Source organism: Ptychodera flava, chromosome 17 (genome assembly GCF_041260155.1).
Source record: "Ptychodera flava strain L36383 chromosome 17, AS_Pfla_20210202, whole genome shotgun sequence".
NCBI classification, from domain to species: domain Eukaryota; kingdom Metazoa; phylum Hemichordata; class Enteropneusta; family Ptychoderidae; genus Ptychodera; species Ptychodera flava.
In genome coordinates, this window is record NC_091944.1 from 8,859,011 (window position 1) to 8,875,447 (window position 16,437).

The following is a 16,437-nucleotide window of genomic DNA, read 5'->3' on the forward strand; positions in this document are numbered from 1 at the left end:
CGTCTTACTTTTTCGAAAATTGAAAATTTTGTTTTTCTCCATAGAGTTAACACAGGGATGGCGGCCATTTTGAATTTCAAATATTGGTATATTTAGAGGTAATTTGTTTCCTTAGTAACAGAATTTGCAGTGTGACGCCCGATTTTTTTGTTTATTTTGAGAAAGATTATGGTTGAAAGATTTCTTGAGTAAAGTTTGAGCAGAAGTTTAAGTCTTTCACTTTCGAGGCGCATACGATAGTGAAAATGATTATTCAGTTTATTGTCAAAATTCTTGATTAAAAACTTTCATAAGCAGGCCCATTTAGGGTCTCCCTACCTAGATTTTCTCAAGTAATTTGCCCAAATTAGTCGCTAATCTTTTTTTTTTTTTTTTTTTGAATCGCTAATCTCAAATAATGTTGCACCGCATATCGCCCTCTAAAGGCGAAGATTTGAAACCCGGAAGTGGGCGTTGGAAACGAGGCAGTGCGTCCAATATACGACCCCTGTCAGGGAAACAAAACCTGACGTTGAATCATCAGCTAGAGATTATAAAAGTTGATACATACTACCGCGAACCATACTTCAATGGGATGTTGTTGAATTTATGGTAACTGAAGAAATGGCGACAACGCCAAAGAAGAAAGCGTAAGTATTGCACGTTGTAATATCATGATCAAACATTGACACTGGTGCACTGCCATGTTGTGACGTACACCTGGTTTCGTAGAGCAGCATAAGAAACTTCACGTTCAAAATGAATCTACCACAACTTTAAAAGGCTGAAGATTAGTGGAAACACCTTTGTTTGCGATCTAAATGGGATTTTCTTAGGGGCTCTGACGGGGAGTGATGGTATGAATGGTCTCCCTGACAATTCAAGCAAAATTTCTGTGTGACAACCAAACTTCATGGCTTCGGTCTTGCCTGGCTTAATCTTTTCACCTGCATTTTTAACTTGTGAAAAAAATGTGGCCAGATTTTCAGATATTCCCTTCTCCCGTTAAGGTTTCAAACTGTTATTGGTACATACACATTTGCCAGTTCTTGCACCGTGACTGACAAGGGGGGTTAACGGGCGGGTTAGAAGGTGAGAAAGTCCAAAGTCCAATTTATTCTACCGCACAGCCATGGACGTTTAGGTCATCATCAGAGTTCACGATGATAGCCGAGTCAAGAAGTTCATTCACGGTAGCAATCGGTCTGACCACGGAGGTAGTAGCCCCATACTTTCCCTCCATGGTCTGACTTTGTGTACCCTCACCTCACTGCTCCATCAGTTGTTTTCACCTGTCTCAGTGTCTGTTTTTGACCATTTTTGTCTCCTGGAAAGTGAACAAATTGCAGTTCCTAAATGCGATATTAATCCGCCAGGTGTAAACAGGCAATCTTAGATAAGAATTTTCCGCCATAAAAATATGTTTGACTTATTTCTAAGGTAAATTCTAATGATCTACCTGGTACTCAAATGCAGTGATGAAATTTATGATGTAAAGCAGTGCAACTTTAGTTTAACTGGCATAATTAAAAGCAGAAGTCAGCTATCAGACTGATAGGAAAAAGCGAAAACATAAGTTCTAGATATGTGAAACCACTACCTCCATGGTGAAACATTTCACTGAGATTGTCACCCAATGCTGTGTTCTAATAAATACACTCGAAACTTTCCTATTTACAAATAGGGTAAAAAATTAGCCCTTTTAAAATAATTTTTCACTTGCGATATCTGAATAAATGAATGTACTAATCCTTCAGTCACCTTAACTATAAACTCAAGTTTACCACTACCAGTAACTTTAATCTCATGTGATACTGTTGCATTTCGTCTTATTCTAAAAAAATCAACTGTACCTACTGTGATGTGGTACAGTGGGTTTTCTTATAGCATCACACAAAACTTCAATTTAACAGCACCAAAGCGCTCAAAAATTATTTTTGTCTTAATGCATGTCAGGTTTTGCATCAACATGGCCCATCTTCATGGCAAACTGCAGTACAGTCACCAGGTCGTACTTTATCAACAATATATACCAAGACATCCTCCACAACACATCTCATGCAACTTTCAAACTTTCATATCCTCATTCTTGCAACATATGGACATTTTTGGGTTTTCTGTTGTACCATCTTTGCACCATGAACATCCAATTGCAGGGCCACATGCAGGTTGCCAAATATACACATATCCGTCTTCTGTGTTTGACACAAAGTCTTCATGATATCAGTAAATCAATTTCAGTTTAAAACAAACTTATTTAGTGCTAAAAATGTGAAAACAGTGGCTGGTTAAAATGCCCAAAAGCAGGATAATGTAGAGTGGTACATTCGGGTAACGATCAAAACATCTGCTGCATTATTTACAATGTACTATGCAGTGTACACATCAGTCTAGTACAGTGATATTAGTAGGTGAGTCCAGCAGCTTCTTGAGTGAACTTTGACACAGGAAGTATTACCTGTGACCCAGTCATGGTGACTAAATGTCACACCTGGTCACTGAGAGCCTCTCAGTCCCAGTACTGGTACAAACAATGGAAGATATTTGGCAAAGAGAAATTCAATAATAAGAATGAAGACATGTTACATGGTAGCAGATTCCATTTACTGTCAACCATGGCAATATTGGTGTTCCAAATGACGTCACTGATAAGTGATTTATAAAAATAAAAAATAAACATTTGTCTGCAGATTTTCAGAATTTACGCATAACGCATGCAATAATGATGAAAATAACTTAACAGACTAAATAGTCAACTGCCAAATTATTACGCATGAAAACACTGAAAAATTTCCCTGAACTCATGGCAGCAGTGTCTGACACTGCGTGTATGCAGCTAGTAACAAACAGTATACATGCAAGTTGTCTCATGGTGATAAACGGTCAGCAATAATACATGTAGTTTATGTTGCCCTACATACATGTATTCCCTCACCCATTTTCATTCTCTCAACCTTGCAATGCACTTCTGTGGATGATTCAATTCCTTCTGATTTGTTGTCATGACAACTGATTTATGGCTATCACAATCATCAAGTACTTCTCTCTGAGTCATTGATATGGTTTTCAAGATAAGGGGTGAAATTGAACTGCTGACTGTGCAGTTGACGAGGAAGAATGAGAGAGGGAGACAGACAGAGACAGACAGAGGGAGACAGACAGAGACAGACAGAGAGGGAGAGAAGATAATAAAACTAGTAATAAACAGTGGTACAGGTTGAACTTATACAACTTTTTTAACACACAGCTCTCTCACAACTCACAATCCTTATGAATGAATTATGTACTCATGTAAAATTTATCAGAACTCCAGTAGAGAGACAGCTTTACTGTTATGATACTTCTTGATAGCTTAATACACACCTTAAATGATATAAAACTCAAACTTTGAAAGCAGTGTAGTAGCTACACCCCAATCTGGAATACTTACCTTAGGCCGAGAAAAAAAAACATTGTGCTGTTCCGATAACCGGATGTACCCTAATATTTACATACCAACTCTAAACTTTTTAAAGCTATGTAAACACGGAAGTAAAAAAATGAAAGAAGAAACCCGAACAATCACGCATTTATTACCTGGCATTTGATTTTTGCTTGAATGAGGATGTCTTTTATGTTTTTATTTCTTATATATGTATGATACCTTTTTAGTCCCCACGGACACCGTCCGGGGGGACTTATAGGTTTGGTCATGTCCGTGCGTGCGTGCGTGCGTGCGTGCGTCAGTGCGTCCGTCCGTCCGTCCGTCCGTTCACGCAGATATCTCAGAGATGCCTGGAGCGATTTCATTCAAACTTGGTACAAGGATTACTTCATATGTCATACAGATGCACGTTGATTTGTTTTGTGGTACGATCCAATATGGCTGCCAGGCGGCCATTTTATTACGATTTTTTCATGTACAGAGCCATAACTCAGGCATGTTTCAACTGATTTTATTCAAAGTTGGTACAAGGACATTGACCAATGTCATAGATATGCATGTCAATTTTTTTGTGATATGATCCAATATGGCCACCGTGCGGCCATTTTGTTACGATTTTTTCATGTACAGAGCCATAACTCAGGCATATCACAACCGATTTTATTCAAACTTGGTACAAGGACATTGACGTATGTCATACATATGCACATCAAATGTTTGTGATAAAATCCAATATGGCCACCAGGCGGCCATTTTATTACGATTTTTTCATGTACAGAGCCATTACTCAGGCTTGTTTCTATAGATTTTATTCAAAGTTGGTACAAGGACATTGACCAATGTCATAGCTATGCACATTGATTTGTTTTGTGATACGATCCAATATGGCCGCTGTGTGGCCATTTTATTACGTTTTTCATGTCCAGAACCATAACTCAGACATGTATCAAGCGAATTATTCAAAGTTGGTACAAGGACATTGACCAATGTCATATATATGCACCTTAATTTGTTTTGTGATACAATCCAATATGGCTGCTGTGCGGCCATTTTGTTATGATTTTTTTCATGTCCAGAACCATAACTCAGACATGTATCAAGCGAATTTATTCAAAGTTGGTACAAGGACATTGACCAATGTCATATATATGCATCTTAATTTGTTTTGTGATACAATCCAATATGGCTGCTGTGCGGCCATTTTGTTATGATTTTTTACATGTACAAAGCCATAACTCAGGCATATCTCAACCGGTTTAATCCAAGTTGGTACAAGGACATTCACCTATGTCATACATATGCACATTGATTTGTTTGGGATACGATCCAATATGGCCACCGTGTGGCAATTTTATTACGATTTTTTCATGTCTTGAACTACAACTCAGACATGTATCAAGCAAATTTATTCAAAAGTATTTATCACAGACCTAATGAAGAGGACTCTATCCTCTCTGAGGACCTGTAATCAAAGTACCCATTAACAAGTGGGGACTGTGTCATCAACGATGACTTGTTCTGGAAATGTTGTGGCCAGTGTTTGATCGCCCTGAACCCCCTGAAAAATGCATACTTAAAAATATCTTGGAAAAATAAATCCCTGCCAACCTACCTACCCTATTTTTGAAACCATGTTATCGGAACAGCACAATTTATTTTTTTTGGCCTTTAATATCAATAACATACCGGTATGTTGGACACTTTCAAGTCTCTACATGTATCATTATCAATACTTTCAAGTGTCACAGTGGGGACAAGACATTGCTGGACTTAGATTCATAGACAGGGGGACGAGTCCCCTCTCCTGTCTATACCCTCCCCCTACTGGCTGATTTCAAATGACATCAATGTTCCCTGATAACTGTAAGAAAGCAGAGTTCATTTCAGTTTTTTTCACAAGGACATATTCAGATTACAAGTTAATGAAATTGTGAATTTTGGTCTTTTCATTGTCACAACGTTTACTTGAAAAGTATAAAGATTATGTGCCGGTAGATGCCATAATTTAAGGCTCTGACCCAAAGCAGGATTAGAACACACAAATTTGTTCAAAATTAGATCAGCAAAAGATAACTTTGCAATTTTTTTTTCACCTACAAATGCTATCAGCATTCCTAAATGCATGTCTGTGATAATTACTCTGGTTGCTCTGTCAAGATGTTTTATTTCTAAGGTAGACAGAAAAAACACACTCTTATTGGTGTATTTATTAACTTTTTATATCTTTAACTTGTTTGTCATTTCAGTGAAACTCAGTTTTGTCAATCAGGGGCTTGACCCGATCATCTGGAAGTATGTGGAGTTTTGAATTTTCATTCAAAGCTGTGCTTCTTTTGGTGTTTTCACATGTAGCTACATGATAGTATTCTCTTGACCAGTTCTGCTCACAAAGTTGTAATTAAACCTTTTACATGTGTTTTGACAAAAATAATCGTCAACGCTTCATACAAAAGTTTGGAAATAATAGATACAGGTAACAGTAGTTGGAACTTTGAACTTTGGTCCATTATGTATGTGTGTCTCTTGAATTTCTCTATCTTATCTTATGACCTTTGTTTATCATTTCAGTGACCTCAAGGTCGTCATCATCGGTGACATGAGTGTTGGCAAGTCGACCCTCATTCAGCGTTACTTGTCCGGTAAATTTCAGGACACTCTGAGTGTAAGTATAGTAAAAAATTTAGTAGTTTCTTGATCAGATTGGAACCCACAACGTGCGACATCTCCCACATGTGTAAACATATGTTGTTGCCAGTTAAAGCTACATTAGCAATTTAAGCAGTAGATAATGTAAATGTGCTTTCCAAAATTTTATTGTCTGTTAAGATAAACAGTTTCTTTTGCTACTTCTGAACTCGTGTCCAAAGGGAGCGTTCAACTTGTCAGCACAGCCTGCACTGTATGTGTAATATCCAAACTCCTTGTTTACAATCAAATGTTAGTCCACACGTACTAGAATTCATTTCTCAACAAATAATAGTGCAAATTGTACGCAAAGCTTTGCATAAGCATATATTGTAAAATGTGTAAAATTTAAAATGTAATCAGGGAAGTTGCTGTAAATAAATAACAAAAACATAAAATAAAATATCAGGTATCATAAATATTGCCTTCACCCCTGCAACACTGATGACTAGACGATGTTAATGTTGCTTTAAGAATTGCCATTAAATTTGACTCTAAGTTGTGTATTTTTACCCAATTTGCTTCTCTAAATCTCTAAACTTCGCCTAATGAATATATTGCCCCTAATGTCGTTGCATGATCATGAAAGAAGGTTGTTGAAAGTTCCCCTGGGGATAAGCTTGGGCAAAATTGGAAAAATAATATTTCGGCTGTGAAACATGCATTACATTAAAAGTCCATTTTAACTTATGAGAATAATACTGAAGGATTTCCTTAGTCTTAAAATCTCGATTTTGTATTTCAATATCGAGACTGATTAACTATTGTACTGTAAACTGCTGTCCAGTTAAAGGCCAGCATTTTCAGCCTCAGGGCCTGTGCATATCTCACATGTAGGTGATAAGAAGATTACTGAAATTTGCCATCGCCCTGTTTTCAATGGAAACTGCAGCACAGTACATATATTTAATCTGATAAGTAACACATGGCTTTTGAAACCCTGTAGGTGTTTTACTGATAGACCGACGGGAGTAATATACTGTATGTACATACATGAGTTTGGTCAGGTAAATCATGCGATAGGTGTAGTCCTGTCCTGACTTTCAATTCAACCTTATGCAGGGCTTCAGATATCATACTCTTTTGTTTACATGCTTGGATGCTCTGATGGCTATTTAAAGTAGCAAAACTCTATTAGCATGATGATGTAATATTTTCCATAATTACAACCATATTGTTGTCAATTTTAGAAACAGCTGTTAGAGCGGAGCCCAGACGACAAAGAGTTTGGTGCATCCAAAGTGAACAACACAATACGGTACATAAACAATGACTGACAAAGAAACAGAATGTCTTGTTCTTATAAGTCAAGCCTGTCTATGTCAGAGAATTTCAGTCTAGTGACCATTTTTGGAGAATGGCTGAAATTTTCCAGTTACTAAGGTCCAGTGTTTAATAGAAAGATCCATAGCCAAATACAAGTATATTTAGCTATCGTAACCAAAACAACAAACTATTCCTTGTAAAGCCTATTTTGGTTTTTCAAGTCAAATATTCCAACCACAGGATTGATTCCCATTGCTGTCATCAATATGCAAAAATAAGTACATATTTGTCTGAAATTAATGACATGACTTTTGGAATTTATTAACAAACTTTGAACCAAAGTGGCCTCTGTTCCAACCAGTGTTATGATTAGAAGCCGCGAACTTACGCGTCAAGGGATTGTACCATAAGCAACAGGAACACTCAACACACAACATTTTGTTTGAAGGTCTGGGAGCTGTAGCCAGTGTCGTGCATGCAGTGCTGTACATATTTAGAAACAACCCTGCAATCGCAAGCGGCAACAATATTTTTCTCATTATAGCAGAAATAGTCCTTTGAAAGAGTATATTGTGATGTTGTATTTCAAAATAACAGTAACGGGTGCAGTTTTGCAATCTCTCTATCAGATAAAACGTTGATTATAACCCCAGAAGACAATTACTTTCAGATAAACAGAATGTAGATAATGACTAAGTCTAGGGACTGCCTATGAATTAAGTAATCCGTCGCATTGCTAGTTCTTTAATTACTGATAAATAGGTAGTACCAGGAGTTATTCAAATGATCTGTAACTAGACATAAAAATAGAATGATTGAGAATTTGATTATTAATGAAATTTCTGAAACCCACGCATTCTCTGTTGTTTTGATTTTCTATGGACTTGAAGTCAGAAATAATAATTTTGAAGTTCATCATGACCAGAATATACTCCAATACATTTGTGTACATTTTACCATCAGAGACTTGTACACTTTGAAGTGGAGCATTATGGGGGAGTTACGGATACTGTGGGTGAATTAGTAGATAGAAAGTCTGTGAAAAATCTATTTGGTCAAAGGGCATGTTATCCACAGTTTATTTTTCAAAATATTCCAAGATATGTGCCTTGTGAATGTATGAGCTTAGGAACTCAACAGCTGTTTCTTTTTCAAAAGTGACTCTTTCAAAATTAACAGGTCCCCAATCACCATTGATAATAAGTGGTACGGTCAAACCATTTGGGTGAAATGGTCAAATAAAACACCTTATCCACCATTCATGTTTTGAGTTTATTACATTCACAATTACATGTATAGACATGAAGTCAACATATTTTGTAATTATTTTTGCAAAATAATGTTTTATTGATGATATTTCTTGAACTAACTGTATGCCATTAACAAGATTCTATATTAATAATATAGATAATATAATTACCCGGTATTCACAAGAATAATTAAGAACATTAAGAAAAATAATCTCATGTTAATAGAAACATTTCTGTGTATGAAAATACACTTTAGCATGTCTTTTCCTGTCGAAAATTTGTCATTATAGTTACACTCTTAGAATACTGGTAATGTGCATTATGGCCTGTCAGACTTTATATTAGTGTTGATAAAGTCTGGTTTGCTTTTAAGGTCTTTTTGTTCGCTTTCATTGCATTATGTGTGTCTATGCTATCCAGCGTATACCTTTGGAAAAAATATTCATTCTTTAGTTTTACTTTGATGAGTGGTAAATCGTGGCAAATAGCCTATACCAGTCTTTTTGGTATTTTTAGTTCACGTGTAACATTATCTGCATCCACAAATATTGCCTGTCAAGATCCACATTGTAGAAATAATGCTATGTTCAGCAAAATTTGAAAACACAAAGTCACACGATTCCAGTTATGTATATTATAGTACAGTACATGTACATTTTGTCAATGCATATTTCACAAGTTCTAGATCATTTTTCATGTTAACTGCACATCATAAAGAGCAGGAATTCATGCAACTCAGGGCAATTGTTTGCCCATAACTGGTCTGGTTATAGTGTACCAGTATTACAGCACGTAATGTTTACCACCATTGTTGAATTGCTGAATTACTAGACCGACTGCCTGCATACAAACATTTTCTATTTACAGGAATATAATTATACCAGTACAAATATTGAAGTAAGCTATTTTGAGAGCTTAAACAGACCTGGGAATAACGTTATAAAAGCTAAAATACTGACTCCTTTATGTTGTTGAATAGCAGCCTTTGTATGAATTTTATGCTTTATGAAGACTGAAAAACAAAAGCAACTAAAACAAAACAAGTGAATAAACAATGCAAACACTTCTTGGTTGTAATCTGAATTAATCATGGTCAGACAAACCTACCAAATGATATTTTTTTCTATTTCATGTGGCAATTAGTTTTTACAAATTCTGTGTTTTTATTCTACATATTCCTCTACTCTTCTCTTCTCCGCTCCTATTCTATGTATTCCTCCTCTGTGTGAAAACTTTCTTAAATGATCTGTCTGAAGCTTTTTTAACCTTCTTTAAAATCAAATTGCGCCAAGATGCCATGTATTTATCGAGGGAGTCTTATCAAAACTCTCAGAATTATGCTGATGTAAAATTACCTTCATCAACCTTTGCAACCTCAACTCACTGAGATGACTGCATACACTACATTGCATATTGGTCTGATTTTAGTAACATAAATTTCTTGTTTGTTTTTTCGCCATTTCAGCAAACCATTGGTGCTGCATTCTTCTTAAAGCAATGGGGACCTTACAACATTGCCATCTGGGTAAGTATTTGCAAGAATTTCTTTAAAACAAAAAAAAATTGCTCTATCAAATAGTTTATTCTGCCATTCTTTTCAAAAAAAATTACAACATCACATCAGTAGTGAACAATCAAGTCACATTTTGAAAAACATAGTACCTACCAAATATTCTTGAATTCAAGGAGCCTTGTCATATTGCCTTTACGTTTTCATAGAAATTTGTATTTTGTCGTTAAAATGGTGATTATAAAGTATTCCTATACTATTGCCTGAGTATTTTGTGTGTGAAACATTGATGTCTTATTCTATAAACATTAGTCAACCAAAAACATGTTTCCAGTAATGTACATTAACTCTGAAAAAATAGGGTACACGAAGGTCAATCGTAAAATTTTTTTCCTCATTGTTTTGTCAGCTAACTGTGACCCAAAGTAAAAATGGAAACTGTGAATAATTTCACATGCAGTTTTACTACTGAAAAAGTTTTTGGTCAGTGATATGATCTATTTTAGGTCAAGTTCAAGAAAATACACACCACACTCTTTGCCTTGCTGTGTTAACCTTGTATATTTGTTTTGTATTTTCTATTGATCAGGGCACCTGTTGGAAATTATAAACATGATTCATTCTGTAACATTGTTCACGAAAACCTTTAAATAATCCAACATTTCTTGTCGCAGGATACTGCTGGGGAAGAAAAATTTTCAGGTTTGAGTTCATTTTACTGTCGCAATGCTCGGGCGGCCATCATGGCGTACGATATCTCCGAGAGGGAGTCGTTTGACAGCCTGTACGCTCGACACCTCCCACTTTTACAACAAGGAGCCGAAGAGGACTGCCTGGTGATTGCTGTCGGAACAAAACTTGATCTGGTGACCCCGAACACTCGCGAAGTCACCAACGAAGAAGGGGAGAAATTCGCCTACGATGCGAATCCATCGCGATTTCAGGACGGAACGAGGACTGACCTCCGCATTCCTTTCTACGAGACCAGCTCTGTCACCGGCGAAAATGTAGACAATGTATTTACTTACATCTTCAAGACACTCTTACCCCTTGACCCGGAAGGAAATCCCATCGAGCCCAATGCAGCCAGGAAGAGGTCACCGGATGTCGTTGACCTGGAAAACCCATCAAATGCCGGGAATGCGGGAAAGTCTTCAAAAGAATCAGAAAGATTACCTCCGCAAGGGAAAAAAGCAGGATGTTGTTGAATTTTAATACACAGTGTTATATTTTCATTTAGATTCAGTACAAATTTTGAAAATTCAAGACGTTTCCTGACATTGTATAGACTTTTAAATTCATGAAAAATAAAGCATTGTATGATGTCGTTAATTCTTGTTACATGTACGTCAGTTATGAACACTGATAGTCAAACATTTACTGTGAAACTGCTCCTCAAAGTGTTGTGAATTCCATGTAATTGAAGTGGTGTTTCACTTGGACTGTTGAAACCTGTGTGTTTTGTTTTCTAATACAGCTGTAAAAATTCAGTATAATTCACCTACTTACCTTACTATATCTACATGTAATATGATGATGCTATTTACATATACCAGTAGCTATCCAGGCGTTGGATAAGCTATTTTGATACAAGCAGAAATATATCACTCTACAAAAAAGATCAGCCTTGACTAGGGTGATACGTAACATTTTGAATTTGGTACCAATGGCCAAGATTAACACCTTTATCACCATGGTTTGAATCAATTCCATTGTTTTCTATGGCAAAGTTGGACCTCCAGAGAGGAAAATGGATGTGAAAGGGTTAAGATAGTATGACAAAACTCAGTGCCAGCACAGAAGTCATTGCCTGTGCAAGAACACCAACAGCATAGAACACGCTATCATCTCATTCTTCATCGTGACCCATCAATTGTAATATGTACCCAGGTAGTTGTACAATTACTCAAGGCATTGTTCATTTTCCTTCATACAAAGAAAATTTCTGCATATACCGGTATGAACTGTGCTTCAAATAGGATATGACTTGGGGACAGATTTTTGGACTCAGATTCGTGCAATACCGCATGTACGTGGATTCAATTCGGAGACTTTTGAATAAATGAAGTTTGCATGATCTTTATTTTTCAAAAATAAAAAAATCTTGATATTCCTCTAGGATGTAACACACGGTATAAGCGACCATTTTCAATTTCAAAACTCTGTAAGAGAAATAAATCACCTAAAATTTACCTAAGGGGCCGTTGATCATAAAAGCTGACGCACGACAAACGTAATTCCTTCGTTTAGGGGGGGGGAGGGGGTAAAAGCTCATTTTCGTTTTGTGCGCGTCAAAATCGCATAAGGATTTTCTATTGTTTTCGAAGTGCGACTTTGCAGCGAGAACACAAAAGTACCTTCGCGTTCATCGAGAACAGAATGACCACAAAATACGGAGACAGAAAAGACAACGAAAAGACATGAATGTGAAATAAGAACTTGTATCCTTTTTCAACTTGAAACATGTATGTGAAATATTTTCCTACGTGCGAAATACATTAAAATGTTCTGTCTTAAAAAGTGAAACGCGTAAAGTGGAGGTTTATTATTAATTAATGTGCCCTTCCGGTATTTTTTCATGGGCGTGCGGATCGGAGAGGTGCGTGTGGGTTTGTCAGAAACGGCATCATAATGCGAAAGTGATTTCGCATAAGAACTTTCGTTTTGAGGGGGAGGGAGGGGGTTTCAAGTGAAACGAAGGAATTACGTTTCTTGTGCGTCAGCTTTTATTATCGACGGCCCCTAAGCATGAAAATTCAAAATGGTCGCTTTACCTTGATAACTGTATGGGGAAAATTAAATTTTCAGTTTTCACAAAAATCCAGACACTCGAAACTCCATTTGCTCTGCTGACTTCAAAATGAGTTCACTCAAGCTACAGACCAGGAATCAAAGTATTATTGGAATTCAAATGTCACTAAAAAACTGTCCTTGGATGACTTATCTATTTTTGATGATTTGAATTTCTTGTTCTATAATTAATGAAAATGCAGTGCCTTCAATAACTTCTCAGCTGGCTTGGTAAAAGAATACTTTCTTGACGACTACATCAAGAGAGCTACCACAGTACCAGTACATGTGTTGGTAGTTTTCACTATCTCTTTACAGTACAATTTGCTTAAGTTTTTGTAGTGCCCTGTGTGTGCCTTGAAAAGGCTTTGAGAAAAGTATATTAATCTTTTGTTATAATTTTATAGAATTTAATATAAAAATTTACTGACAAAATATTACAAGAGCCTAATCTTAGGATAACAAACTGAATAAAACTACAAAATAAAGATATATTAATAACTCTTAGAAGCGAGTCCAATACATGAGGTATTGTATTCCTTGGATGAAGATTATGACAAAATGAAAAAAAAAGATTCCTTGCCATAGTCTGGTCTGTATTGTTCATGCTTGTGGCATTAATGTAACTCTCATGAATAAACATATGTTTATGCAAGTTTTGTTTCAAGTGAAAAACTTTAGGATGACCTTGTTGCAAAAACGAGCTTGATGATTGTTAGTCTTGGTTTGAATTATAATCAAATCTTTGTAAAATGAGTCAATTTCTTTGAAACTAGTTATTTAGGAATTGTTGTATCACATGGAGATCAGATTCGAATGATTAATTTCATACTGCAAGAATGAAGCGTTGTTTGCATTTACAAATAAAAATGAATTTGAAATTTTGCAATGTCATAAGTGTAGACTGAGATTTGAATTAAAATTCATTTAAATGTTGATCATATCTTTGAACTTGTGAACTTTGAAATGGCAAAGCTGTCTCTGACATTGGTCTTAAAACAGTACTTCATTATGACAAGAGATGCTACTAGTACAATGTACTGCTTGCCTCTTTTCTACCTGTGTCAAACCATAAAGTTTTGTCTTCAGAGATTATTGCATTTATGTGAACACCTTTGCAGAATAGATATTAAAAATGTAGGGCTATGTTGTGATGGAAGAATAGAAGAAAACCGTAATAGTTATGTAGCCAGAATGATATAATACAGTGTTTTTGTTCAGGGGCAGTAATCAGGTACATGTAAATTCTACTGGAGTTGCTCAGTCGTGTTACGTGACATGTGTGCCCCTCGGTGTATCAGTACCCCAGGTACAATCATATTGATGGACTAGAGAAATGCTGCAAGCCTCCAAACCCATTTATCCATTTACTGGCACCTAAAACAAGCTTACAACTGTATAAAAGGGCCAGTGATGCTAAATTTTAATTTTTTCACTTTTTTGTTGTTGATGTCAACTATACATGTAATTTCTTATCTACCCCCGAAGGCATGGTAATACACACATTATTCAGTTTGTCAACTCAGCCTGTACATGTGTAAACTGCGTCATTATAGTTAACAAGTGAATTCTGGTCTGGACTAGAATTGAAATGTAAACAATAGGAGTGCATTTTACATGTATAGACACTGTGTGGGCAATCCTACTAGTGGGTATTTTCAACATGTTTTTGAGAGAAGAAGAATTTGCAATTATCATTCAGATCAAACATTGTGAAAAAAATCACCAAAAGTTACAGCTACTGGTCTTTGAGTAGTGACATTTTTACTCCAAAGACACAGCAAGCACAAAACATGACAAAACTACAATACATATTTTTCAATGTACAAAAGCTACATTTTGATACTGTTTGTAAATTTCACCTTTTTCCCCTCAAACCAGTGACTATGATACACATCATGCAATTTTAAAAGTTGATGTGCAATTTCACTCTTGGTAAAAGTTACATTTAACTTTCGCATTCTGTACCGGATTAAGTATGTACATGTACACATGTATCACCATTTTTATTATTAAATACATGTATAGTGTGGCTTCTTCTGTGGATATCACAACAATTGGTGTTCATAAAACATGCATCAGCGTTTAAAAGAAATGGTAAAGTGATACCAAACCAAGGATACGTCTTCAATAATACAGTTTATAGCCTTGTTCAGCAAGGCAATGAGAAATTAGATTGTACATAAACAATTATTCACACTAAAGGAAAACAGTTGTGCATTGTTGGCTGGTGTTATTACAGCAGATGTATTTGCATAAATTGTGAAACGTGCAGTGTTTTGCCACTGGTATTTGCATATATTGTGAAATGTACTTTGGCAGTGGGATTTGCATATGTTGTCAGTTTTTTGGATGTACTTGATATCATCACTGTTGAAATCCGTGATAGATGTTGTCACAGCAAACTTTCATTTTCTGTGATATTTGTGCAATGTACAGTCAATACTGAAATGTTACGTGACTCTCTCATGCCTTGTTAGAAAGATCACATGTATAACATTAAAAGCCCCCATTTTTTTTTCGGATGTAGAGATAGGATCGCAAAAATGAATGTTATAGATGTGTATAGTTGCTGACATTAATATTAATATAGGTTCTGTTGTTGTCATAGCAACAACATGAAATAATTATATTTTATAGAGCTATTGAATAAGTGATAATTTTAGAGAAGAAGAAAATTACAAGTACTTTTAACACCAACAGCTATTGTACATTTTACAATTGGAATCTATGTCATACTTTTATAACGAGGCTAATATGAATTGTTGAAAAGATTTGCAGAATTAAATGAGCAATTTTTACAATCATGGATGACCTTTGTGTGTATTACTCAGCCATGATGCCAATTGTCATCTTGTGCTGCAAACTCTATGGTCACAGCCAGTTTCCCTTTTACAAAAAAATTGAGTCTGAGAGAGAATACCTTTTCAAAAGAGTTCCATGAAGAAATTTACATTCAGAAGAGTTTCTGGGTTCATCTAATCAATCTATTTGTCAAAACCTTCACTTTGACACTGTAAATTCCATTTGAAATTTAAATAGAAAATAGGTGCATTCTAAATTTAATCCAAACAGGATTACCTCAAAAGCAAGGAGCTCGGCTAGACTGACCTCCAGTTGTATGCCATAGATAGAAATTGACTTTGCCAGTATTGTAGAAACACATATGTGCAACTATCATGCTCAGGGTGCATTCACAAACCCCTCTGGAAGGGGGCAGGACAATTGACTGGGGGATTTGAAGATATCAAGGGAATGTTTGCAGGGAGGTATTTGAAGGGATGTCGGGACTGAAAGGGGGAGCTTGAAACAAAACTGTCTCTGATTGATATGAAGCATGTGTTGGGTAATCCATTTATGTCTGTAACTTTGGAATAATTTTTGGGTGGTTTTGTGTATCCACTGAAGTTTCTTGTTCTGCTCCTTGAAGTGTGATGAAAAGTCCAGTTCTCACATTATCAACACAGGCATATGTGTATAGTCAGCATTTTTACTGTTCAAGTTCAAAGTGAATTCAAGTCTGCACTAAAATT

At 36.0% G+C, this 16,437-nt stretch overlaps 1 protein-coding gene across 1 annotated transcript; it reads left to right on the forward strand.

Annotated features, from left to right (window-relative positions):
• Positions 1-436: 436 nt before the first annotated feature.
• Positions 437-15,711, forward strand: LOC139115327 (ras-related protein Rab-20-like). Its single transcript, XM_070677354.1, has 5 exons — positions 437-629; positions 5,972-6,065; positions 10,070-10,129; positions 10,789-12,314; positions 12,862-15,711. The coding sequence occupies exons 1-4, from the start codon at positions 589-591 to the stop codon at positions 11,320-11,322; spliced, it is 729 nt and encodes a 242-aa protein (XP_070533455.1). The 5' UTR covers positions 437-588; the 3' UTR covers positions 11,323-12,314; positions 12,862-15,711.
• The last annotated feature ends 726 nt before the right edge of the window (positions 15,712-16,437 follow it).